The sequence below is a fragment of the Pempheris klunzingeri genome, chromosome 21 (assembly GCF_042242105.1).
Source record: "Pempheris klunzingeri isolate RE-2024b chromosome 21, fPemKlu1.hap1, whole genome shotgun sequence".
Lineage (NCBI taxonomy): Eukaryota > Metazoa > Chordata > Actinopteri > Acropomatiformes > Pempheridae > Pempheris > Pempheris klunzingeri.
Genome location: NC_092032.1, coordinates 15,345,596 through 15,369,100, shown reverse-complemented (window position 1 = coordinate 15,369,100; position 23,505 = coordinate 15,345,596). Strand labels below are relative to the sequence as shown.

Here is a 23,505-nt window from a genome sequence, read left to right as displayed (position 1 = left end):
AAAAGGTCCATCTGCTGACGAGCTGACTGACATCCTCCCCGTTGGAGTGTCCTCGTGAGGTCCCGAAAAGTCCTGAAACTGACCTCAAAACTTTCACAGAGGAAGAGCTCTCAGGTGCAGCATAACATCTGGGTCATAGCCACGTTTCAAACAAAGCTTTCTTTGCGCAGTGCAGCCCACTCCTACCCACCCACAAACTCAATCAGCAGAGGTTTACTACTGAAGATCTGGCTCAGCACCAGCAGAGAGAACAAAATTTATCCCATGGTGGAAAATGCTTCTGGCACACCGTTTGAGGACCTTACTGGTGAGATGTGAGCTATTTTTAGGAGTAGTGACTCAATATTGAAGCTGAGGCATTAAATTCGTATCAAGAACTGCGTTCCAGTAAATGAGGAAGAATTCACTTTTTATTAAGTTGGGTTCAGTGAGGGACTGGCTGTGTACAAAAGAGGCAAAGAAAACAATCAGGAGCTTTTCAAAATGATCCATCATTGAATCTGAGCGAGCCTCTTTCCAGTTTAATATCTAAATTCAGGCTTATTCAGTTCCTCCTCCTGGATATACACGATGAGGGTGTTCCCAGGAGCCAATCACATCATAGAAATATTTCCAAACATAAATTTTATTTGATTATGAAGCCAGAGGAATTCTTATTGATGTTTGATCAGCGCAAATGTAAAAGGTTATTCTGGGTTTTTGGCAGATGTGGACTGATGTGTATGAGTAGATCCTGAGGTTTCTTCTTTTTATTTTGGCCTCGTTTCAGTCCTGAACATCGAAATAATCTATCACAGGCTCTTCTTTAACCATCTTTGACCAGGTGCTCCCACTGACGGGCCTAAGAGGAGGAGGAGGGGGACAGAGAAGAAGATGAAGGCAATAAAATCAGACAGAAGAATGATTGAGAATAAGCAGCTGCATGTGATAAAAAGTTGATAATTCAATGTGGCGTTTAAGGTTTGTGACCTTCTAGTCTTTTACCACAGGAGAGGACTTACTTGCTGCTGTGCTGTTTGATATGAGCGATGGGAGGAGGGGCCCTTGCAGCCGTCTCTCGCTCGATCAGTGATGTCAGCGTTGAGTTCGGACAGGTCGACTTCCCCCTGAGAATGAGCGCAAACGTTCACATCCGCAATCAACACTCGTTTGTCCTGAGAGTATTTAAAAACACACTCATGTGCGGTACCGTTTGAATAAAGTCTTACTTTTGGGCTGTGATGACCACGTTGCGTTTGGGCTCGCTGTCGTAGCTCACGCTCTCCACGCTGTAGACCTCGGCCAGCTCGTGGATGATCTTCCGGTGCTCTCTGTTCATGGGTGGGAAGCAGTGGCTCCTCTTTGGCTGTTTTCCCTGCAAGCATCAGTAGAGCGGGTCCATTAGGGATTTCTACTGAGAGGCTTCTTTTAATAGAAACCAGTGTTATACAAATGTCACAAGTACAAATCTGAGTTTAAAATGTGTTTTTCCATCATGTTTGGTGTGTTAAAACAAAGACATAAAACAACATCTTCTAGAGCAGCACTCCCCCGCAATAAAGACGTGGCTCTTATGACCTCTACATCAGCATATTTTGTTATTTTTCTATCACTCAACTGCATCTAAGATTTATACTCAAGTGAACTGGGAAGTCAGGACCACTGGTCCCTGTGGATGTAACATAAATCTGAGGGGTTGCCTGATGATTAATAGGATATGATCTCTTTTTTTTTTTTTTTTTTACAAATTGTTGCTCTTTCCTTGTGAATTACAGGATATTTTTACATTTTCAAGATGAGTAATCATCCTTTTGTTGAACTGGAACCAAGAAACATGAGACCAGTGATGACAGGTGGAAAATAGCAAATTTTCAAATGTAATAACTTTGGTTTAGGGGAAATAAGAAGCCCACACAAGAAAGCCAAGGGTAAAAATTTAAGTCAGTAAAGGCAGCACAGTACGCATCAAATTTAGGACAGGAGAAAATATGATTATTTCATAAGAAGACTGAGGCAGAAAAGCTTTGCCGCCATGATTCATTGTTCCAAAAATAGCTTCGGCCGCTGATAAACAATCCTTTATATTTGCCAAAGAAACTAAAGCAACAGTGACCTTAACAGCCTCGCTCCCGATAGCCTCAATGCATCGAACAAAGCTGAAAAAAGAACATGGAGGCTATTTTTCCGGCCGCCCTCTGAGGTACCTACTAATTTAGTCTGGCTTCGAAACAGTTACTAGAGGCTTCGCCGTCCTGTCAGAAATCTACAGGCCACCACAGCTGGTTCCACTGGAGAATTGACCGAGCTCAAAAATAGCTGAATATACAACAACTGGGTCAGAAAATAATATAAAAATGATGCAGACTGTGGGTATAGAGTCATACATTAATGTCACAGTTAAAAGTGGTAGTAGAAACTGGAGGTAAAGTAATAGATCATAAATTCAATTTAATTGGAACACAGATGCCATGAAATGATTGTAAAAGCTGCATTTAATAGAGCAGCAGAGTCACTTCAAATAGCTCCTAACACAGCCACCAGAGGGAGCACCACATCACAAGAGGTTCAGTCCATCTCTTACCTTATTAACAAGCTCAACAAGGTTCTTGATCTCTTCCTCTACCTCTGTGACAAATTTAATGTCTTTTCTGAAAGAGAGGAGGGATTTGGGGAGTTTTTTAGTGCCTTGGATCATCTGCATTTTATGGCTGCGGGAAGAAAACTGCAAAAAACATAAAAACAACTCTTGCAAATAATAAAATGGCCACTGGAAAAGCAGAAATGTAAAAAGGCCAGACCTGGCATCCTCTTTGAGGCTGTCGCTGTATACAGAGGTGGAGCGGACGTTGAAGGGGTCCGAAGATGAGTCGATCTGCAACGCCTCCGCCAAACGCCTGTTTCTCTCCAAAGTAGCGCATTCTTGGTCACATTCAAGCCTGAGAAAAGAAACATACAGACGGATTTCACCTCAAGTCTTCAAGTCGGATTCTGATTCACACCTCTGTCTTGACTTGCTGTACGAAGATGATTGTTATAAAACTGAAACTTCTGGCTCTCAGTTCTCAGTGCTTGCTGTAAACCATTTAAAGAATCCCTTTCATCGACTTGCTTATTTAAATATTAATGCACAAACAGAAAAATCATTCATATCGAACAGAAAATCCATTTTTACCTGGAAGAACATTTAAATAATGCTTCGTTATCGATTACAAGTAAACATCACCTCTTAAAATCGGCTAAAATCACTGCAAAAAATGGCCTCTAAATCACTTTGAGTGCGCAAAAGCTCTTTTTTCATCACTGTCCTTCACTCTACCTGGTCTGTTTCTGTTCCTTCTTAGGGAGGAACAGGCCGATGTCCATGGAGTCACCGCGCTGCATGTCGGACAGTTTACTGGCCATGGCGATCGCTGCGTACCTGCAGCAAAGAGATTGACACACGTTTCAACCGCGTCATTGTTCAAAAACTCAAATAGCTCAACACAGAAACGGTTCAACTGACCTCTGATATGAACTGGTTGCCTCAGTGCAGATCACTCTTTCCTTTCTTCGACCACAATCGCACTGTACAGCTACCTGTGAAAAGAACGACATATTAAACTCCACTAGCATGAAACATGTGAAGGACTAGACTTCAGTCTGGTCCAAAGAGTTTTTTTGTTGTTGTTGTTTTGTTTTGTTTTATTTGCTTTTTTGAAAGTTTGATGCTGCTCGTGTGAGGAATTCTTGCAGCTGTGAATGATTTCATTGTTTGCTGAGGGCTTGAGGTAGGAGGATTGTCACTGTTATTATCTTGTCCTTTTTAATAACAGTTACATACTATTACAGCAGATTAAATCTTGTGTTGGTAGCCCTCAAAAGGGAGAGAAAAAATACTCAACTGTATTGTTGAACACAACCTTCAATATTTAGCAGCCTTGACGCATTTATTAATGAAAAAACATTTTTCATCAGCTAGTTATTCAAATGAGGAGAAGCTGATGCAATTAAAACCATCTGCACAAACTTTGTAACCCATGTCTCAGCTACTGGAAGTCCAGCTGTCCTCAGTGGCCGTGTGTTGTACCTTGGCAGTGCAGGTGGTGCGTGGGCAGCTGCTGCCTTTATGACAGGGAGCAGAACACGGGTGGCCACAGTCTGGACGAGGCAGCACGCAGGGCTGCTGGCAGCTGCCTTCTGCCAAACACTCGCCCCTGTGGCAGATCCGTTTGCAGCGGTGCATTTCACACGGCAGCGTTTTATTACATGTCAGGCCACAAGAAATGTCTTGCAGATGGCATGGGATGTTGCTGCGTTGCTGTGGACAGAGAAAACGTGTCACTTTGAGAACAGGAATAAAAAGAAACTGAAAACGAGTTGTGAAAATGATCAGCTTGGGGAAGTTACCTCGTGCTTTCCCATGCACCATTTCTGAGTGAGGTATGTGCAAGGTGGACATTTCTCTTCACTGTGGCAGTTGTGAAACACTAAATGAGACATAAATGTTAGGAGAGCATTCTCATTTAGAGGATACAGCTGCAGTGTGAATATTTACTGCTTCATGTCACCTGGGTGGTTGCACTCGTGTCTCCTTGTACACATGCTTTTGCACTCTGGAGGCTTGGTGCCACAGGGGATGGGCGGGTACAAGACAGTGAGCCCACAATGACACGTCAGCTCGTCGAAACCTACAACAGAAGGAATCATGACACCACATTGGATGTGAACTGTGTGGCAGCATCATGACACATTAATGCCAAACATTTACACCACCAGGGGAGACAAAAACACCACAAGGGTGATGTAAAATATGCTACCATTTTTTTTTTGAATGGCAGAATAACTACGTGGTACTTCTGAGACTTGGCTCATAAATACAGCACTGGCTGAAGAAAATAACTGCACGACTCACTGGATTGCCAGCAGGGCTCACAGTTTCCGCGGTGACAAGGCTCCTGGCAGCGGTGGAGGCCACAGTTGAGCTTGTAGCCGCAGATCAGGGGGCACTTGTGCTCCACATTCTGGATGGACAGTCAGAAAAGTGACACCACCTCCTATAGTCTAGTGCTGTCCCACTCACCCAACTGTTATTACTGCTTTGATTAAATGTACAGACCTTGAATTTAATATACAAGCGCTTAAACATTTCATCACGTGTGTGCTGCAAGCTGAAATCTGATTTTAGTTTCACTCACAGATCATTTAAAAAGAGGAACATAGTTTGGAATAGGCAGAGCTGCACATGTTCACGAGTAGAAAAGATTTTTTTATTATCAAATTTTTAAAAAGTGTCAATTATTTGCCAGAATCGCTCGCAGTGTCTCGGCTCTTTTGCCGCTTCTAGCATCAACTTGTATAACTCTACATAGCGTTTGGACATCATCAACTACACAACACTGAATACTCACCACACAACACAGCTCGCCACACTTGTGTCGGCCACAGGAGCGTTTCTTGCTGCATCGCTTCTCACAAGTGAATACAAGCTCATCTGGAATGGAAAGAATCAGAAATGAAAAACCAGACAACAGAGGAAGGTTTATTTCATTTCATCTGAATTTGCTTAAATCTCACCCTCTTTTTGGATTGTTGCACAAGGCACCTCCTGGAAAACAAAGGCCTGTTTTAACTCTGTGGTATCATGTAAATCATGTCCAAAAAGCATTACAAATGACACAAACGCTGCGGGCCTGCTCGTGCATCTGCCCACCTTGTTCTTGGAGCCACATCTGCATCTGACGGTGGAGGTCAGGGAACAGGGCCCGCAGCTGCCCTCGTGGCACAACTTCTCACAGAGATGGATGGTGTCTGAAACAACGCAAGTCCATTCATTCAGTAGTGACAAACACGGAGAACAATGCCTGTGAGCACAACATAATGTACATCCTGTCTGAACACACACAGTACAATTCATTGTGTCAGGACTGATGGAAAATAGTGGTGGAGAAATAAAAGATGTTACAGTAGATACATTTCTGTTGCTCTAGTTTTAACCATGTTAACAGGGTGGGATTGTGTGTTCAGGTCACGGGGTAGAACATCAGGAAGACATTTACAGCATCATGGAGAAACATAAGCAGAGTGAAAAAGAGCAACCTAATTAATGTCATTTTATTTTAAAAGTACTAAACAAGATACTAGAAATGTTTGTTGCATGTTTTCATATCTGACATCTTCCCTCAACGCATTACACAATGTTGTGAAATTACTTGAGCTTCAGCAGGTCGTGACAACGTGGTGTCAGAGTCTTTGTATGTTAATGAGGCATCTTCTAAACAACAGAAACCTGCAACTTTTCTCGCCAAGACACACTTTGTCCATCTTCCTTACCACTGGAGCCACAGGCCAGGGGTTTGTTGCATGTCTTTCCACAGGAGGGGATGGGATCGGAGCAGCTTTGCCGCTCGGAGTATCCCAGTTCCAGGAGTTTGGCCAGGTGTGTCTGACTGCAGGAACACGTCTTCACCAGGCTCGGGGAGCGAGGGCACGGCTGACACGGACCACGGTGGCACACCTGCTGACACCGGTGAGCTTCACACTTTAGCATCCTGGATGGAAGAAAGTGAGTATGAGGCAATAGTGGGGGCTGTCAAACTGTCAAAATGAAAGTTTTATTATTGATAGATGAGGGACTTCATCAGCGCAGACTTACTTCCCACATGTCTTTTGGCAGGAGAAATGCCCAGAACCATTAAATCCTTCTTTATCTGTGCCACACAGGACCTTACGACTGGTAACGCCACAGTAGCACACTAAAGAAAATAACAGAGCGCATGTATAGTCAGCTGACTCTGAGACCAAGTTTCCAATATCACAAGTTTTCATTTCTGTGTGAGAGCATTGCATGGAGCTCAGCTGTGTTGCCAAAATGACTCTCACCCTGCTGAACTTGCAGCTGACAGGGCTGACATGCCCCACTGTGGCACACCTGGGCGCAGGTGTGTTCAGCACAGTTAAGAAAGGCACCACACACCTTGTCGCACTGGAGCACCGTACCCTGGCCACAGCGCATTGGTTGACTGCAAAGACATTGTTCTAATTAATATCATCGTGCCAGAACCCCAAACACAGGAACTAATACAGTATACTCAGTGGATACACAGATGGAGAGATGCAAACATGATTAAATCAGAGTACCTGGTCTTCCCACAGATGCAGGATTTTGTTACAAAGGCAGGACATTGTGGACAAGGTCCAGGGTGACATAAACTGAAGGAAGACAGGGAAAGTATAGTTTAACACAAATTCTTTGGAGAAAAAAAACATGTGCAACTATTAAACAATGCATGCAAAATTTGTACAACATTGTAATTATAGCAAGTTATGGCAAGCTTGTCCCTCCACTATTACATCCAGGCCCCGTTTCCATGAAAATACCTCAAAATGACAACACAAAGACACAAAGACAGGCAAAACACTGTTTTCCTGTGACTTTTTGAATGGCTCACATGTTACATGGGTGGTTGCAGTCCACCCCGCTTCTTTTCTTCCCACACATGTCACCGCAGCTGTGGGGAATCTCAGTGCGCTGCCATTCTGGGTTTGTCACTTTACCTGCCAATCAAAGCGTTTAAAACACGTTTCAGATCAAATTATGATCTGGCCTGACAGCAAATAGATTACTGTTTATAATATTTATTTAACTGAATGAATCCGTTACTTACCACAGAAGCAGGTGTAGGAGGTCGGCTGTTTCAGTGCAACATTTTGGCAGGCCGGACAGCGCCAACCTTCCGCTGAATCTGAAAAAACAGCTTTGTTTTAGTATAAATACAGGTCGTATATAAAATTTAGATAAAGAAAATGGCAGACATTCCCACTGGCCTCAAACTGCAATGCAACACATTATCCTGTTGAGGCAGCAGGAACTTCAAAGCCTATGTTTTTTTGTTACTGGGGCCACAGTGAGAGGCTATTGTCTATCTACATAACAGTATTATGCATTACAGTGCACCATGCTGAGGTCCTGGTGTTTTGTTGCCCCACAGAGATAACCATACTGACTGGACTGGGTCAGTCCTGTCCTCAAAGACTGAGTACTAAACACCCAGATGATGTTTGAGAGCTGTACCGTCTGCCTGAGAGGCCGGGGACCGGGCCCATTTCTTTATGCAGTTCAGGTGGAAGACGTGGAAGCAGCTCTGGCAGCTCCACACCGGGGCCATGAGCCGAATGACATCACAGCAAACCATGCACTCATACTTCTCCTCAGACAGCTGTTCAATCAGGCACCCTGTAGAGAGAGGGGATTTGAGGTTAAGGACACAAGGGCGATTCAGACAAGCAAACTAGAACTGACAGCAGCTGTGTCAGTAAATACTCAGGTGCTCACAAAACCCACCAAATATTGTCAAAATGTTCCTTATGATGCAGAATATATTGTGCTAATTTCTATACAAGAGTTTATAGGGAGTTACAGTCTCACCTGTCTGTGTCTCCTTGCTCTCGGGCGTCTTGTCCCAGCTCCTCTGGCCTGGCCTGTGGTTTTGATGATGTGTTCTTCTTGACCCTCTGGTCTGAAAGGGTGCATGTCGTCCTGAACCTCGTCCAGCTTTACCGGCAGGATCCTGAGACGACCTGCCATGGCCAAAGTCCTCTTGGACACTGGCCCCACTCTCTAAACCTGTTTCCTCTTGAGACGGTGGTTTGGGAGGTTTGATTGGCCCTTGCCTTCGCTTCGCCTCAGTGGGTTTCCTCTGATGATCATCATGTTCTGGACCTGTCCTGCTCCTCTGAGTTTTTGACCTGAAGTCTGAAGGGGGGTTTTCTTCTTTGGTGTCATTTGGCCTTTGACCTTCTACAGTTGTGTTGTTCTCCTTTAAGTGATAACTCTTTTCATTTTGATGTCCTCTCCTTTGCTCCTGGCTGAACTTCCTGGGGTTTTTAACCCGGGCATCCTGCACTTCACTGGTTTGTTCCAAATTCCTAGTTGCGTCTTCTCTTCGCCAGCTGGGTCCATCAGGTCCATCCATAGGGTGGGATGAGTCACAGCCTCCAAAACCTCTGTTGTTACCACTGTACGGGCCAAAGTCACCTCCAGGTTTTTGCCACCAGGAGCTGGAGGCCCCCAAATTATCACTTACACTTCTATTCCCTTCTCTCCTCCCTCTTCCTCTGCCTCTTCTTCGGCCTCCATCGCCTCCTTGGTAAGGAGGATGCTGATGCAATGCATGATTTGAATTATCATGGCTAAATGGGGGTTTAAAGCCCTCATGAAAGTGCCCATAAGGATCATAACTATTACTACTCAGGTTTCTGTCATTGTTGTGTCTGGCCCGGCCTCTTCTGGATTTATGCTGATGTGGTTTTTGATGTGATGCCTCATCTGGATTGAGGTCAGGCGGGTCTGCAAACAGAAATCGCGACTGAGTTAAAACCTGTGTGTGTAATATACTTGCAGTAAATGTGCTTTAATGGGAAGAATGAAATTCGTTCACCTGTCAATTACTGCCTTTAAATCAGTCCATGACATGTCAAATAACGTGTGAAAATGTATCAGACCCCAAAATAATGTCTCTTATTAATGTCAAAATAACATCATGTAATGTCTTAAGACTTGTATGATATTGTAGCAGCAAACAAAGTAATTTTATTTACTAATTACACGAGAGAAGAGAGAATAGTAATTAACTGAAAACAGCAAATGCTTGTTGATCAGCAGAACTAGCGGTAGCTAGCCAGCTAGCTGCTACGAGCTAACAGGTCATCACCATGTTTATTAGCTCCTGGCATTGAATCACAGATCAGGTGGAGTTAGCTTTCAAAGTTCACGGTCACATGTTGTCACGTCGGCTACATGTTAACACTAAGACTCAAGGCTAAGGTTAGCTTCAGCAAGCTTGATCATGCTAGCTTAAAGTTCATGTTAGCCAACGAAACAGGCTAACTTAGCATAAACGAAATGATGTGGTCAGTCCATCTTAACTTAGACATTCAGTTCAATATTGTTATCCAGAACTTTAGTTAGCCAGGCACAAGCTCACCGTACACACAAATTACTTGGACAGCATGTTAGTTACCTGAGAAGCCCTCAGCCATTCAGTCTGAACTGTGCTTGTTTCTCCAACGCCACAAGTTTGAGTCACCAGGCTGCTTTGTGAGCGATGACAGGCGTGTCCAGGTCCTCAGCGACACGATTCGCCCCTCCTCACCTGTGTTCTGGTTATTAAAACTGAGGAGAACTCCCTTAAAAGTGGCCACAATCTCCTCCTTCAACTCTCCTTATCAACACTAGCTTTAAGCTAGCACAAGCTAGTAAGCTAGCGTGAATTAAAATAAACGGAACTTCCGGTCAATACTTTCAAATTAAAATCCACACGAGTGTACGTCAACAGAATGAAAATTATTTTACGTACTAAAACACTTTCCCCCTACTTATGATTACAGTTTTGAATATATGAACCATACAGATGCCAAAATAACGGTATAAGGTATAATTATCAATTATCATTTATTACTCATTTGCAATGGACAACATTTAACCCAGTCAAGACATTAGACAGAAAATGCTATTCATAAGACACAAGGTGGCGCTCTATGTTTGGATTAGTAGAAAAGGGAATTCATGGGCTTTTCTGGAAAAAAAAAAAAAAAGGAAAACTTATTATTAGATTGTATACCTGGGTACCTGAAATCATGGTTCATGCATATATTTATACACTTTTCTATGACTATTAAACAGTGTGTATTTAAAAATGAGTAGGGGTGATCATAATAAGATTTAATAGGCACCTGTGGTATCAGATTTATAGATTATCAACCTAGCACATGGTCCTGCCCCATTTGAACAATTTTAACTACTTAAGAGAAGTTCATGTCCTCTTGTTGAGAATAAAAGCTATTGTCTCTTAGTAGGTTGTAGGTGCGAAATCTGATTATGGTATAAAAAGGAAGCAGCTCATGTTACTTTACTGCAAACGACTGATCTGTTTTTGTATCACACATATTGTATTACATGTATGTTCCATATTTTGGCGTGTGGCTGTATGACTCCAAATCTGATTCTCTTTCCCTTAAGTTAAATGTATTTAAGAGGTCTATTATCTTAACCATACACACTCCATCAGAGCCAGAAACATGGGAACCTGTCATTTCAGAGAGATCCATTAAATCCTGAATTATACTCAATCTGTAGACAATGACATACTTTGTAAACTCATAAAATGTTCCTGTATACCTATATGACATAAAAACTCACTCAAATCCCAGAAAACCCTGCTGTAGTGAAATAAACTCATCTGACAGTAGGGGACACTAGAGCAAACTCAGTACAGCCAACTGCTCGGTTTTATCAGTCCATGTTGGCTTAGGAAAATGAATGCAATGACCAGCACCAAGCACATGATGATTCATTTGGTTAGCTGTTACCAACGTTTGACCAAACCCAAAGCATCGCCGTTAGGACACCACTAACAGAAACCTATCATAGATATCATATTTGAATACAAAGCTGAGCAATAAAGCGGTGAAATTGTTTTAAAATGTTAAAAACGCTAAAAACTGGATGACCATTCGGATGATTTTCGACCGTTAAAACTGGAGGTTTAAAGAAGCTTTACGCTTGATTTTGTTGCTTTTGGAGGCAGCTTGGTCCAACTGAGAGTGTTTAGGTGGGCTCTTATTCTTCTAAGGATACTCATGACTGTAAATAAACTAATAATTAAAGCCAAAACAAAGGAAACACTGATGTTTTCTCCTCGCATAGGTCGCTGTTTTCTGTAGCAGGCCTTCAGTCGAACGGGGCTCTCCCTGCAGTCATAGAACCCACACCGCGCATGCGCAGAGTGGCTCCGTCAAACAGGCGAGGTGGGAGGGAGAGAGCTGCATCAAGTAGCTACAAATGGGAGCAAAACACCGGAAACGGGTTGATATTGTTTTCAAAATAAAATAGAAAAATGCTACATTTTGTTCCGAAACAACTATTTGTGTGCATTATGATAACTATTTGATTTTATACCACCTAAAGCTCTATCTAGATGCATCTTGCATCCTAGCATTTAGTTTTCAAATTCAAATAGACACCCACAAATGATTAATCATTATACTACGTTTAAATTAAAAATGGATGCTACTCTGAGTAATCCAACCACCTTTCTCCTTCCAGCCCACACAGTCAGCATAAAACAGTACCTCACGTTTACTGTGACTGGTCAGAAGCTGTGGTACACTTTATGAGCATCAGTCTAACACACTGAACCTTTCCATACATTTAAGGCAGCTTTTTTTCTTCTTTTTCTTTTAAGAAAAACTTGCATATTGCACATTTGTTTAAAAGCTTATACGCTCATTGGCCTGCAATATGTTACAAGGACATTTAAAAACGGAATTACTCCCTAATAGAAACATGAAGCGGTCAAACATTCATTTTAATATAAATAATAATAATAAAAATAATAATTGGAACTTTATTTTGACAACCAGAACCGGAATTTGCTCGATTCCTTCCGGACAGCTTGACAGCGGCTCTGAGAGGCTTGAGCGCGGCCGAGCAGGAGAGAGTGGCAGTGAGTGTGTCTGCGGCAGCGTTTAGCGTTAAAAAACACAAAGTAGGGCTGAAGAAGAGAGGACCAAACCCCGCTGCAGTGAGAGACGACCCCGGCAGACCATGGACTATGATAGAGCTTAACCACAGGCTGCTAACGGTGGGCTGTTTTGACGACAAGCGGCGCATTGAACATCTGTAGAGCATAATGAGGGCATCCGCTATTCTTTACGGTGGTTTTTCCTCCGAGGTTTAGACGCAGAGTGACACTATTTATAAATGCGTCGCTTTTAGACATCCTCTGAAGGAGCAGACACGCCGAGGGGACACAGCCTGCAGATATTCAGCTAATTCCCTCCTCCCGTGGCCCCTGGGGATCAGTGAAGTCATTTGAGAAGTCACCGGAGAAGAAGACACGTCTTAATCATCTCGACAGTTTCACACAGTTTTTTGCGAGGAAAATCGGCTTTCCCTCCCATCGGCTGGCACCAGACTCCCCCTGCGTTTCTCTCCATTTTTAACTCGTACATGGTTTTGTCTTTCTGAGCATTCATCGCCAACCCTCCTGTGGGCATTTCCCCCGTTAAAGGATGCCGGATCAAATATCGGTGTCCGAGTTTCTCTCGGAGACAACAGAGGATTACAATTCCCCGACAACATCCAGCTTCACCACCCGACTGCAGAGCTGCAGGAACACCGTGAATGTCCTGGAGGAGGTAAGGCCACGGTGTCAGCCTGCCTGGTGCATGATGGATGGATGGATGGATGATTGAAGATGCCCAGTTAAACTGCATAAGCAAAGACAGTCGATTATTATAATTTAAAAAGGCCTGTAATGAAAATATGACTATGGTATAATATGAATATGGTATAAATGCAGTTTCTTATACAAGCAAGATTATATGCATAATCTCTAAATTCAACTGATGATATTTGACAGATGCAAATGCATTATTATGTTGCACATCCGCCCTTCAGAATATCAAATAATTGCACCTGTTGAGCTGCAGCTTCTGCAAAAATGGACATTTCCCCACACACATGCACGCAGTTTGTTGCAGAGCTGGTGTGTGTAGGTGAACTCTGTGTGTTTGTGTATGTGCTGCTCTTTCTTGCCAGATATGTAGAGTAATAAAAGAGGGGGTGGATGGCATTGGTGGAAGAGTGTAGGGAATAGAAGGATGTGCACTCAGGCCTGCAGCTCTCTGTGTTCACTATTACATAACTCACAGCTTCAGAGCATGCTGCCAGGCTGTAGCAGTGTGTGTGTGACAGAGAGAGAAAGACCCTCTCTAGTCACTGGCACTCAGATCTGGATTTATCTTTCAGGATTATAGAGATCCCCCTCCTTCACACAGGCTAGATTGCGTTTAAAAACAACACATTTCTTCTTAAAAGTGAAATGCAGTACAGAAACACACCGGAAGTCGCACCCTGTGATGCTGTGTCACCTCTAATCATGTAAGGGGAGTGTAATCCGGCCAGGCAGGTGGGTTGCTATGTGTTTATGAGTGTGTTTCCCACCTCCCCACCCCCCAGCATCACCCTCCACCAGCGTCCTTCCTGCTATGATTAAATGGAGCATCAAACTCGGGGAGCGCTCACCTTCACTGTTGTCCCTGAAAGCCAAAACGTGACCTCATTGCCTACTTAAAACCACATTCAGCTGCAGACATGAATGACTTCACTCTCATAGTCAGTGTAATGTGTCATGTTAAGCAGACACACTGAACATGATACCCAACTTTTTATTTATGCTGCTTTAAAGAGATTAAATGGAGGTTGTTTTTAATTAAAGATCACATGCAAACATGCAGGACAGCAACTAGAGATGTTTTGTCCGAAGGGAAAAATCACAGGCTCACAGTCTGTGCTACCCATCGCCTCTAAATTCAATCCTTTACAAGCTTATTACAACATTATAATTGAATATCTACCAAAACAGGACCAGGGCTGTGTTTACTCTCTACCCAGAGCACACTTTGTGTCTGCTGACTGTAACAAGGAAAAGGCTCGCATCATGAATCACCTCTCTGGCTCCGTGCCTCTGAACCGAGAGGCTGCAGCAGCACAAACGAAAAACATCTGTTAGAAAGGGCCGCCATGTGCGCTGGGCTTCAGTAGCCACTCTGGAATTTTTTTGCAGAGATCACATGACAAGGAAGACTATTATACTGGTACCAGTATAGCAACATGCTCGTCAGTGTTTAAACAAAGGCGAGATGCCCCCGAAACACTTCGGCGAGGATAATCAGCCCGTCGGGTAACTCGGACTGGGATCCACCCATCAGATAGAGGCCGTGGCAAACACACAAGCAGCCTAAAGCCATCAGTATGGTTAGATTAGTGTCTGTTTTGTGAAATTAGCTACCCTGTTTGATCCCTGCGCAGACATCTGAGGACTCACTTGCATCATACACCCAGCAGAGCCGCTGCAGTGATGTAAAACTGCCTTCGGCGCCACTTTGCCCGAAGAGGAGCTTGTTTAAAACGTCCCGGGTTTCTGCTGAGCTCTGAGTTCCTGTCTTCAAACTTAAAGCGTTCATCTTTTTTTTTTTTTTTTTCCTCTCCCAAGTCATTTCCTCAGTATGTTGACAAGGTAAATTATGCAAAGGTACGGCTTGAATATTTAATGCTGTAACTTGAGGGGGTGAGTTGACCTGCAGGAGATCCAAAGAAAAAGGAGGGGAAAAAAATGTTGTTGCCGCGTCACATCATCTTAATTCAGCACCGCACATCAATTATTGATCAGCGCATAACGACACAAAAGTATTCATGACTCACCGGCCTCCACCCTGTAACTTTTCCCTCTGTGGTGGCAGCAGAGCACATAGACATGTTTACTGTTTACTCTTGGATCAGTGCAGCAATACGGAAAACAATGAGCAGCGAGATGGAGAGATAAAAGTCTTAAAAATAACCTCCCAGGCTCGCTGTTGTGAGTGTTAGAGACACAGGAGATGGGGGCATTGTGTGTGTTTGCGTGTGGGTGGCAGACCGGAAGCTGGCTGGTGTGTCTGGGTTTTATTCTGGTGTCATCTTGGGTGCCAAGCAGTCATTGGTGTCATGTTTTTTTTTTTTTCACTGCGTTAGCCAGTTTGAGAGACTGTAGTTGGTAATCATCTTTGGCTCGGCCAGTTTCCAGAGATCATAGCTTCAACTAAGTGTTTTCATTATTGATTATTATCAAAAAAATGCCCTGCAAAGCTTTTTAGAACTATTTATCCAAGAAAACCAATAAAAAAAAAAGTTTTTTAGACACGGTAACGCAAAACTATTCTGTGTTTTGTGTGTTTGCTCAATCTGGAGCATAAGGCTTACATTGTTAGTAAGTTGGTTCAAACTGTTTGGGTCAAAGCCAGATATCCAACAGCTACTAACTATTGCCCCAGAATTTTGTTTGTTAATGAATTCTCTGAGTACTTGATTGCTCATAAACTAGTCGGCAGATTGCCATCTGGCCTTTTCTTGAGTGCCACCCTTGGGACGAACATTTTTAGCACCTCAATACAGATAAAACCAAAAAAAGTGGAAGATACATGTTTTAGTTTGTGAAAACTGGGCTGGCTATGTAACAGAAAGGCAAATCATTTTGAAATTGGTGCTATGTGACCAGAGAAAATGGAGAAAAAGTGCTGTGATATTCACTTTTTGCGCCACGCCGATCCATCCTCACCGGCTGGCGGTGCTCCACTCTCGGCTGTGGCGGCTTGTTCCTCCTCCAAACGCTGTAATTCCTCCGCACTGTAGTCAAGCTCATACAAGTAGCCCAGAGTGTCTGATTCCAGCATTAAACTGTTCCATTAAAATCGATTTCTTACGGCGAGCAAACAAAAAATGTGGAGATTCAATCTGTGGTTTGAACAACAGCCCTAGAGTCAAGTCAGCGTTGTGTATCTGCATGTTCTGCCCACACTGTAATGATACAAAGTTGGTTGAAAAGTTTTCCTTCAACCCAAAAAATTGTCACTGAATAATTTACTGTTAAACAACTGATGAATCTTTCTGGCCGTGGGGAGACTGCTGATAATTGTAACTTCCTCTTTCTCCTATTAATTCTCTAAAACACCAGTATGGTATAGAACCTAAATTGCCTTCTATAAGCACACAAAAGTATATTACATACAACATTTTCCTACATTGTGATCTTGTGATCTTGTTTTCCAGGAGAATGTCACTAATGCAGCTGCCTGAGCAACACAATTACTACTGCAGGGGTTTGTCGTATAATTGATTAGTCACCAGGCAGAAAATTAAATGGCAACTATCTTAGCAATTGATTAATTATTCAAGCAAAACCATGAACCGTTGTCTGGCTGCGGATTCTTGCTGCTTTTCTCTGTTTTGAATAATTGTGAACTGAATATTTAACAGTAAGACTGGTGGTGGACATCCTCTGACTCTGATAGACTTAATGATTAATCAAGAAATTGATCATGAAATTGACGTCTAGTTGTAGCTTTACAATAAATGTATCATCACGTCTTTAAAAACACAAAAGTACGTCGAAATAAGCGCATCTGAAAACCTTAATCTGACTTTCTCCTGCTCTGTACAGACCCACACAAAAACGTCCAATATATCAGCTCCTGCCATACGTGACATACAAACATATCAGTGCATCTCTAATTTGTTGCATACAAACTGCAGCCTATAAGATTAAATAAAACTCATCAGTATCCAGACCAAAGAAGAGCAATAACACAACAGAACATAAATACTAAGAAGCAGATGTTTCTTTCCAGGCAGCATCAGAGAACAGCAAACTTGACATTTGCGCGTATGAAAATGTCACAGGTTATTGCTCTTGCTCGCTCAGATTTTCTCTGATAGAAGTTAAAATTAGCAGCAGGCACTTGTTATTCCCCCATGGGGCATGTATTGTCTCCCTCTCTACCCCACAGATGGCACTTTGCGTCATTGGGTTTGCTTTCCTAAACCACGGAGAGCCTTAGCAGCGATACAAGGGAAACCCTCACTGCATTGGCATTCCTTTGAGCGTGCCTCTCACACCACATCACATGGGCTGGAGCAGAAAAATGTTGACTTTTCACAGTCATTCTATTCAAGCATGGCTGGGCTTGACCCAATAGGCTGAGGCCTTTTATGTTTCTTACTTTTATATAACTGCCTATTCAGTCGCAGCATTTTAAGCTTGAGACGCTTTATTGAGAGTTTGATGCTATCCTGTATTTAGGGGGAAAAAAAGCTGAATGAGGAGTTTTATTCCAAACCACTGCGTATTTTTATTAGAATGAAAGTCATTGCCTGAAGTCATCATAGAGTAATACAAAGATCGCAAAAGATCCAGCTTATAAAAAGTCCTATAACTGTTGCCAGGAAAGGACTTAACATTCCTACCGTTCCTCTAAAAGCTCAAGTGTTTATTTACGTCAATTTATATGAGTTCGGTCACTCCAATCAAATCTATTAAAGGTGCACAGCGGAGACTTTGACCACTAGTGAAGCTGAAGAGAAAGATGTCAATAGGAGATGCAGATGTTGCGTCATGCAAAGTGCAAAACGAGTACAAGACAAACTGGAGCTAATCTATACAATGCCAGTTTTAAAACAAAGGAGATTTTTGAGGTTAGTGTAATGTGCCCATCACAGATGACGTCCTCGTGTGTCTTGTATTGTCTGACCAAAAGCCCAAAATAGAAATAAATGATGTTTCTGCATCAAATCCTCATGTGTGAGAAGCTCAAACCAAGAAAATGTTTGAATATTTGCTTGAAAATTTGCTATGAAAGTAGTTTCAGATAAATTTTCTGTCAAGTGGTTAATTGTCTTGTGTCTTTAAGCTCTAAAATTCGCCATTGGGAATCCTGCAGTTTGTTTCCTATAGCCTTCAGAAAATCAAGCAAAGTCTAATGCTCTCATAATTCAAATTATGGGGGTACAGTAGAAGGTAGAAGATGTTGTGTCCTGCCAAAATGTGGGTATGTTATCTACAATAAGCACAGAGCAGCTCAGAAACGTAGAAAAGTAGAAAAGCAAATTGTAATTTCAGAAAATGCTGTAGGTAAAAAAAAAAGGGTGTTTGCCTACTATGAAATACCCATATTTTATTTTTAAAGACAAAGACAAAAGCATTGTTGTTTCCCTCCGGGCTCAAAACAAGAGCGTGTAGTAAATATTATGCTGTTTGGTAATTATCATAGCTTCAAGTCGTGTTTGTCTGAAAAGCATCTGAGGTCACATCCGAGACGACACGTTGTCATGTGAGGCTCCAGCCTCGTCACATGTAACATCCAGTCCGCCAACAGAGAGCCGCTTGTAGCAATGTCGCACACAGATAGCAGATAATGTTTGCCTTTTTTTCCCCTCACAGATTTGGTCATTCGGCCTCAGAGGATGAGTTGGCTGGTTCATTGGAAAGTACTTGAAAGTTGTATTAAACCAGGGAGTTTCATTTTCACTTGTGTTTGTCACAGCTTGTGTGTTTCGCCTGTTGGAGGAAATAATCTTTCATATACTTAATTAACACTGAATACATTTGTGAGTACCATGTGGCTGTGTGTTAGTGGGGTGTTAAGTACTTCAGATCATATATTTTGCTGTATTGTTGGTTAAAATGTGTGAATTACAGATACTGTAAATAGATTAAATGGATCATGGATTATTTTCACAAACATTTAAATCAGTTTTTTTTTTCTTCATGTCCTTGCTTGATTTGGCTCCATATTTTGGGCCATTTTTAGACCCCCCCCCCACCAGAAATGAGGCAAAAATGATGAATAATTGAAAAGGATGAGACGGGTTGTTATCATATTTGGCTTTACATAACAAAACTGGCTATTTAAGGCTCCATTCTGCAACATTTGCAACTGAGGAGCACAGCTGTGTCAGATTCAATTATTAATGAAGTTACGGCTTTTTATTCATCATTTGTCCCTTGTGTCACCAAACCCACTGAATCATATGGTGTGAGAAAATCGGAGCATTTTTGGTCCCTTGGCACGGTTACTCACATGACATGTTGTTCCAGTTAAAGTGCACTGTAAAAAAATAAAAAAGGGTAATTTCCAGCTTAGTTTTGACATTTTCATTGCTGACTAAATGGTGCTTCAAATATAACATAGTTATATAACAGTGATACTTTGGCTATGATGCTCAGTTTTCTTGGATTTCTTGTTAATGCAGTTTGAAGTTTTGTAGCTCAAGGTTTTTTTTAACCTGCTTTTCCACCTGTCGGCAGGAACATCGTAAAACTGACATTTTTGTATGGACGTGTTTCAGACTGTTGCTTTAAGTTCAGACTCGAGCTCATAGTTTTTGGTTTAAGACGCAACTAAAGACGATAAGATAAGATATTCCTTTATTAGTCCCACAACATTACAGCAGACGGGAGGAGATGTACAGTTTAGGCAGAGGAAGTATAAAAGTAGAAACAATATAATATACATAGGGGGAATATAAAAAAGAAGGGGGAGATATTAAAAAGTATTGCACATTATGAAGTTTGCCTTGTAGCCTTGTATGTCATCAGCGGAGATATTATACCGGGGTCAAATGACGCTTATTAATGGAGCAAGTCGAAAGTGGAGGAAAGAGAAAGTGCAGCAGAGTGAAGAGAACATAATGGAGGTTAAAATGGCTGAAATTATCAATACGTTGGGAGACTTCAAATCTGGAAACAACGGTCCTTACTAGCTTAGCTACTGCACCACATAGCCTAATACTTGTAAAGAACCAGAATAGAAGACTTGACACATTATTTAAAATGGCTACCCCTATTACTAGCCTTGTAGTCATATCACATCAGTTCAAATGAAGCATGAATTTGCTGTCTTTATCTGACATTTGTAGCAGTTTACTAACAAGTGAAACCACATACAAACAGTTCTAGCCTCTTTAGCCTCTATGACTTATTTTGAATGAGCTGAACAGATTATTTTGGTGTTAATGTTGGAAAACTGCCATTGATGGTGGTCTTGGTGCCATTTTGCCACCAGCTGGACATTTCTGTCTTAGCTTGAACTAAATAGAAGACACAGAATTGTAGCTGTCTGAAATTCACAATATTTCCAACTTGGAGTCTCAACAAAGAGGAACAAAGATGAATAGTTTTAACCAGCGTGAACAGTTTTGTAAAATGACTGTTTGTTTCCATTAGTAGTTGGGAGTAAATGTGGTTGTTTTCAGGAAGACATGAGGACCGAAGTAGTAGATTATAGCAAATCATCACAAAATCACCCCAGGAATGCAGAGAACATCACAGATTGATGATGATACATTCGATAAAAGAGCATCCAAAGAGGGGAATGTGTCTTTAAATCTCTCGCTATAAATACTAGCAAACCTCCAAGCAATTTTCTAATTTGCTCTGTCTCCCACAGCAGGAGGTGAGACTCTGTTGTGTTGCTTGTTTGTCGACTTGTTTGCCGTCTGTGTCTGAAATCTGATAATCGGTCTGTGGGCCACAGCTGTTGGCCTACCTTCCTGCCACAGCTGCACTGCGTATATCATCAAGGGCTATTAGCCGGCAGCGGATTAGCCCTGGGCCAGACTCTGCCCTGGCACTCTGATCCCTATGCTCTTCCCCAGATTTCGGCGAGGAAGAGTGGGTCAGTGTTCACATCTGTCTGCAGCCTTCCTCACACGGATGGACTGTGTTAAAATCTCCCTCCATCGACAGCCATTTTAATCTCTGATTAAAATTCAGTGCAGCTATTACGTGTGATACATTTACATGATGTTTTTGGAAGTCTAGTATTTCCACAGAAATGAACTCTTATATAAATATGTCAGCTATCAAATGAATGTGTCTGACGGACTACAACTGTTACTTATTTTCATACATAATCAAGTATTTTGCTGATTGCTCTGTTGAGCATGCCAGATTTCTTTTAAAACTAAAAAAGGTCTCACAGTAGAGTGCAGATCGCTGCCAGCCAACTCTGCTACGCCTAACCATACATAACCTGACCTAAACCTAACCCCAGCTGCGTAGGGAAACACTATCTGATGGGGGAACAGACTTCAACACAACAGCTGTTACCACCAGCTCACTTCTAGTGAAGATGGCGCCAAAGATAACAGAAACAGATAACAGAAACAGGGATTTATTTATGTTGTATCCTGAGGAACTTTAGTGGATCATAACATACCAGGTATGGAATTAATCTGCACATGCTGCAGTTCAAAACGAGAAACCACGTTTTTCTATGGAGCCATGACGAAGGTCAAAACGTGGCCTGCAACAGTCTATCCAAGGTTTGTTTTCAGCATAGCCGGATGCGTTTGGTTCTCAGACTGAAGCACTTATTGATCAGTTGCGGCACTGACCGGCTGTTTAAGAGGAGTGAGTAGTCAGCAGTGAATGATGGTATAAAACAATCAATAAAATAGGCTTTTCAAACATTGTGAATCATCACAACCACGAGAGGTCATTGAGAATACAGGCATAAATGCACAGAAAAAATATCCAGCAATATGATCTATCCAGTAAAATGTGAGATCAGTTGCGAACAGAGACAGAAACACACACCCAACACATGACCAAACACATGATCCCCTCCAGGCACAAGTACAATGGGCAGTTATTACTATCCTTGTACAAAAGCAGCAAATATGGCCTGCCACAGCTAGATATTGATCTTTTCAGATAGCAATTGTGTAACTATTTTATTAGCCATGCTAGCGGCGTGGCTTTAGGGATGCCAATGTCACACTGACGGTTTTTCACCACTTTACTTCAGACTGAAATAACTCAACTATTGGATCCATTGCCATGAATTTTTGTACAGACATTTGTAATGCTCAGAGACCTAGTGACAGCTTGGCTGTAGGAGGCTTAGTGTTGTTCCTTAGTGAGCATCTTTACTTTAGTTTAGATTAGATAATACATTAAAGCACCATTAATCTCATTCAAATTTTGTCACATGAACAATGCCAAGAAACAGTGAAAAATATATTTGACAAATCATCCAGTAGTCATACAGAGGGCTTAACATATTTTTTTCCCGTTTTTGGTTCGTGTCTGCAACAAAACAACCACAGACCTGCTTCATCCCCCTCTGTTCATCTTTTGTGCGTCTTTGTTTTTCTTCTATGATTTATATGAGCGCAGTGGTAACGTCGTGGTCCTCGAGGACTGCCCCGCAGAACTAAGAGACAACGCTGTCCTGTGACGGCCGGCTGTCTTATAGTGTCCGGAGGGGTAAACAGTGCATCTCTGTCTGTGTGCTTTGATGGTGCTTGGCCCTGGACCATGTCTCTGTGTATTTGTGTGTATTTGTGTGTGTGTGTACCGTAGCAAAACAATTGCTGCAGCTTTTCAATGTCGGGTTTCAATACTACCTTTCCCAGCACAGCTGAGTGCCTGCTGAGGTCATTCAAGCCTGGAGGAAAGGCACTGACAGTCCTTCAAGACACGTTGTTTACGTCTTTTCCTAATGCTATTTAATGTCAGTGAAAAGCTTCACATTGCTTCCTCTTCTACATCAGCTTTGTTGACAGCAGCAATCAAAGCTACTTTCACTACTCTCTGAAAGTTGTCAAATGGCACCATCCAAGTAGAAAAGTGCATTAACACATCAGGTTTTGTTGGATGTCACAGTAAAGGCTTATTTCTGTTCCTCTGTATGTCCAGTTGCTCAAATATCTGAACATCCAAATGGCCTGTGGGAGTGGATACACCTGTGGTTTTGGAATAGCTGGTCTCTCACCCAGCAATCCCATAAAGTGTGAAATTCGAGACTCATCTGCTGAAAAACTTCAAGGAATGCTGTAAAGCGCTCTGCAGAGTCTGTGCCTTTGACTTTGGCCAAGGACTCATGACCGAGCAGTTTGCAGGAACGTTACTCAGAGGCTAGAAAAATAATGTTACTTCAGATTATGTTTATCAAGGGAGCACATTCTTTGGCGGCATGCCCTGAAGATTTACAACGCGGGCGGCTGGTTAGTAGTAAGCTGAGTTGGCATGTTTATGAGCTGATCAATGATAAGTGAAAGATTAAAGGTTGCTTAGTTTATTTTAGTTTTTCTTTGATCAACCTACACACCGCTGGTTTGCTAACAAAGACAAGTCTTGGTCTTTTGCCAGCTCTTCTAGTGTGGTA

At 42.2% G+C, this 23,505-nt stretch overlaps 3 protein-coding genes across 3 annotated transcripts in view; 1 reads left to right on the top strand and 2 right to left on the bottom strand.

Moving 5' to 3' along the window:
- Positions 1-23,505, bottom strand: part of LOC139220726 (uncharacterized) — a 275,609-nt gene that overhangs the window by 30,467 nt on the left and 221,637 nt on the right. The window lies entirely within an intron of this gene.
- Positions 393-10,207, bottom strand: nfx1 (nuclear transcription factor, X-box binding 1). Its single transcript, XM_070852541.1, has 23 exons — positions 9,978-10,207; positions 8,384-9,304; positions 8,030-8,191; positions 7,623-7,700; positions 7,407-7,512; positions 7,096-7,167; positions 6,838-6,977; positions 6,611-6,710; positions 6,289-6,506; positions 5,669-5,766; positions 5,533-5,563; positions 5,367-5,449; positions 4,871-4,979; positions 4,527-4,646; positions 4,366-4,445; positions 4,046-4,276; positions 3,482-3,555; positions 3,296-3,397; positions 2,778-2,915; positions 2,561-2,627; positions 1,209-1,354; positions 1,002-1,106; positions 393-841 (listed from the first exon to the last, which is right to left on the bottom strand). Exons 1-23 carry the CDS (start codon positions 9,994-9,996, stop codon positions 766-768), a joined length of 3,276 nt encoding a protein of 1,091 aa, XP_070708642.1. The 5' UTR covers positions 9,997-10,207; the 3' UTR covers positions 393-765.
- asap1b (ArfGAP with SH3 domain, ankyrin repeat and PH domain 1b) overlaps positions 12,913-23,505 on the top strand; it is a 54,322-nt gene continuing 43,729 nt past the window's right edge. The window contains exon 1 of the mRNA XM_070852540.1: positions 12,913-13,155. Coding sequence (XP_070708641.1) covers positions 13,030-13,155 — 126 coding nt within the window. The 5' untranslated portion in view covers positions 12,913-13,029. The remainder of the gene's footprint in view (positions 13,156-23,505) is intronic.

What these genes read in the sequence shown, in the direction of transcription:
- nfx1 (XM_070852541.1), bottom strand. An exon ending in GTGGTCATCACAGCCCAAAA is followed by an intron (nt 1,107 to 1,208) that starts GTAAGACTTTAT and finishes GCTCATTCTCAG; the next exon opens with GGGGAAGTCGACCTGTCCGA. An exon ending in ATCAAACAGCACAGCAGCAA is followed by an intron (nt 842 to 1,001) that starts GTAAGTCCTCTC and finishes TCCTCCTCTTAG; the next exon opens with GCCCGTCAGTGGGAGCACCT.